We start from the raw sequence: 3,165 nt of genomic DNA, 5'->3' as shown, positions 1-3,165 counted from the left end.
TCAAAAAAAAAAAAAAAAAAAAAAAAAGTTATATCATGTAACCCAGCTCTTGCTCCCTGTTCATTGAGGGCTTCCTTGGTGACAGGCACTTGCTGCTGAATACTTTCTTTTCGCCTCACACTCTATTTTCCTGAAGTAGGTATGCTGCTAATTTAAACAGACATGAAAGATAGAGATAGCAGGAGATTGTATGAGTATAAATGAGTTTGTAAATGCTTACCATAGCTGCCCAGGTCACACTGAACAGGAGCAGTCTCACATAGACAACTTGCATCTTTGAGAATCTCTGTGAAAAGACAATGATATTTTACCCTAAGCTTTGCCAATTATGAATTGCAGCCATAAACAGAGAAGTGTAGATAAACATTCTTCCTTTGCCAGTGGTCCATTTCCTTATATATTTTCATTATATTATATATTAACTATTTTAAATATATACTGTTACGTATTTTCTATAGTTATAGCTATAAAGCTAGCATATATATAACCAATTATATAATATATATATATATATATGTAACTGATTTAAACCCAAACATGGATGTTTCAATCTAAGAACTTATATATGTCTACTTCCAAGATGAAAGTTATTGGATATCTTTAAAATAATAATCAGCTGATGCATTTTGAGACCAAAATGTTAACTGAAATAAATCAGACACATAAGCTTAAATATTGTGTAGTTTCTCTTATATGAGAAACCCAAAATATAAACAAATTAAACAGCAAAATTAAAAATAGAAGGGAAGAGGACCAAGAAATCAAGGGAAGGGGAAGAGAGAGGAGAGGAGGCTAAGCAGAAGTAAAAAGATGAGTTATATGCATGCACCAACTTCTAAGGATAAATGTCACCATTATGTACTGTAAGCATATAGTCATAAAAATAAAATATTGAAAAAAGAAATGAATTTTATAGACACATTTATTTGCTGGCCCTGTTTTTTTTCTTTTGCCTTTAGAAAAAGATCATTAAATATTTGTATGTATAGCAGCCCATAACAGAATCTTTAAGCATCAAAGTAGCAGATACTACTGTGTGGTATGAATTCTTAGCTGATTACACACCCGTGCCCCAATATGTGTCCCTGTGTTCATTAGCGATGTAGCTGAATTAGTCACCATCCGTGAAATGGAGAGCAAGACAATTTATTTAACTTATACTAACAGTTAACATTTATTAAATACTAAAATAAGCTCCGTACTCTTCTAAGAATTTTATGTGTATTCAATTATTTGACCCTCCCAGCACCCCTAGGAGCTAGGCAGATCTCTATGTCTGTATTTTGAATGGCCAGATAACTTATCTCAGCATTTACAGATGTTCAGGGGCAGAACTTGGTTGGTATCCAGGCAATGCAGCTATGGAGCCAGTGCTCTTAATCAAGACCCTATGGTACCTTAAATACGTGTCTACTTTTTTGTCCTTAAAAAAAAAAAAAAAAAAGCTAGTAAGGGAAAAGAACAAAATATGAGAAAATTAAGAAATGGAAATGAAGTGTTTGTAAAGGGGGAGGGGGGAGGGCAGGGACAAGGGGAAAAAATGAGAACCAAGACCTGTCATGTAAAGGTACAAGATCCCAATAATGAATGTAACTGTACTGTATCCCTAAAATGTACCAATAGACTCAATGAAGATAAATAAATAAATAAATCTATATGTATCTGACTTAAAAGTAAATTGTATTTTATATTGAGTGCAATAAAAAGGTATTTAAAACACTAGCATTTAGATATGGATAAAAACATTTTTGCAGTTTGCTAAATATCTTGATGGGATATAGTAAGTTTGTTTAGGTCAAGTAGCCATTAGATTGGAAAAAGAGCCTCACCATACTTTGGACTAGCAATCTGTTGATTTTCATGAATATTAAATATTTTACTAACATAGACACATAGCAACCAATATTAGAAAAATATACATCATTCTGTATGGTTACTTGGGAGAAAAACACTTGAAATGGGAAAGTAACAAATATTCTTGTAATGTTTAAGCATTCCAAAGTAAAAACCTTTATTTGGAGAAATAAAGCTATTAAATATATTCTAGAGTCTTAAGCTATTTTCTTCTAAATTAATACAGTAGTAAGGATCTTAATTCAAACTGTGATTTTAGCCTTCCACGCAAATTATGGATCAGTACTGTGAAAGCCACTTATCACATATCTTGATCAGTAGGAATATCAGCACAGATGAAGTTTGTGGATCTTGGTGATGCTGACAGCTAAATCAAAAGGAACGTTGCTACCAAAGCATCAATTTTAGTTGATACATCTAGAGCTTGGTCACACATTTCTTATGTTACAAAGCATTAAATATTACACAGTTGTCAGTAGAGAATATTTTCAATCTGTACTTATTTTCAAAATCAATAACCCAGCCAGAGCGGCAAGCAACTTGGAAATGTAAACCACTGTAATATAAAGCTATATGCTATCAAGAACATCATGAGAGCCAAATTACCTGGGATCTCTGACCTTCTGAAAAACCTGGCTTCTCCTGCAGGATGAGCAGTGTCTTGGCATTTTGCTGAAATTTAAAGTTTATTCGAGTTTCCAATGTCCAATCAGCACTGGCCCACTTAGCACTAGCAAGCAATTCGTATGGCATGCCCACAGATGACCGCAGGGGGCAAAGTAATTTTACATTTTACAAAAACATCTAAAAATGTTTTTGTGGTGGAAAGGTGCTATCAAATGTTCCAGAAAGTGGGGTAAACAGAAAATATAAATACCTCAGTTTGGACATCATGTTGTCAGATAAGTAGAATTGATTTCAGAACTATTAATTAGGAGTGACTGGAGACCTAACATGTTTAGAAGTGGAAAATATTTATAACCAAATACATCTATAAATAGAAAATAACTTTTTTCTTATTTTGCGTGGAAAAACCTACAATCTCAATTTCTGTCTGCATAAAATTCAGAAACATTTAGAAAAATTTCTGTGAGTACCTACTACGGGGGAAGCACTGGGAAAACAGCTGTGAACAAACAGAAAATCCCTGTCCTTCTAGGGGCTTCCAGTGCAGGGGTGGACACAGACAATAGACGGATGAATAAGTAAGGCACGTTATATTAGCTAGTAACAGATGAAGTCTAAGAAAAAGATACGGGGAGATGACAAACAGTGGGAACGAGGACACTGGGTTGAAATTCTAGGTAAGGA

At 33.9% G+C, this 3,165-nt stretch overlaps 1 protein-coding gene across 1 annotated transcript in view; it reads right to left on the bottom strand.

The window, feature by feature from the left end:
- Positions 1-2,607, bottom strand: part of Mepe (matrix extracellular phosphoglycoprotein) — an 18,370-nt gene extending 15,763 nt beyond the window's left edge. Inside the window, exons 1-2 of the mRNA XM_010606744.2 lie at positions 2,461-2,607; positions 221-286 (exon numbers count right to left, since the gene is read on the bottom strand). Of these exons, the coding sequence (XP_010605046.1) occupies positions 221-286; positions 2,461-2,607 (213 nt within the window). The remainder of the gene's footprint in view (positions 1-220; positions 287-2,460) is intronic.
- Positions 2,608-3,165: the final 558 nt, after the last annotated feature.

This window comes from Fukomys damarensis, unplaced genomic scaffold (genome assembly GCF_012274545.1).
Source record: "Fukomys damarensis isolate Sample0158 unplaced genomic scaffold, DMR_v1.0_HiC HiC_scaffold_37, whole genome shotgun sequence".
NCBI lineage: Eukaryota > Metazoa > Chordata > Mammalia > Rodentia > Bathyergidae > Fukomys > Fukomys damarensis.
Note: the sequence above shows the minus strand (reverse complement) of the source record. Positions and strands in the feature narration are given on the sequence as shown.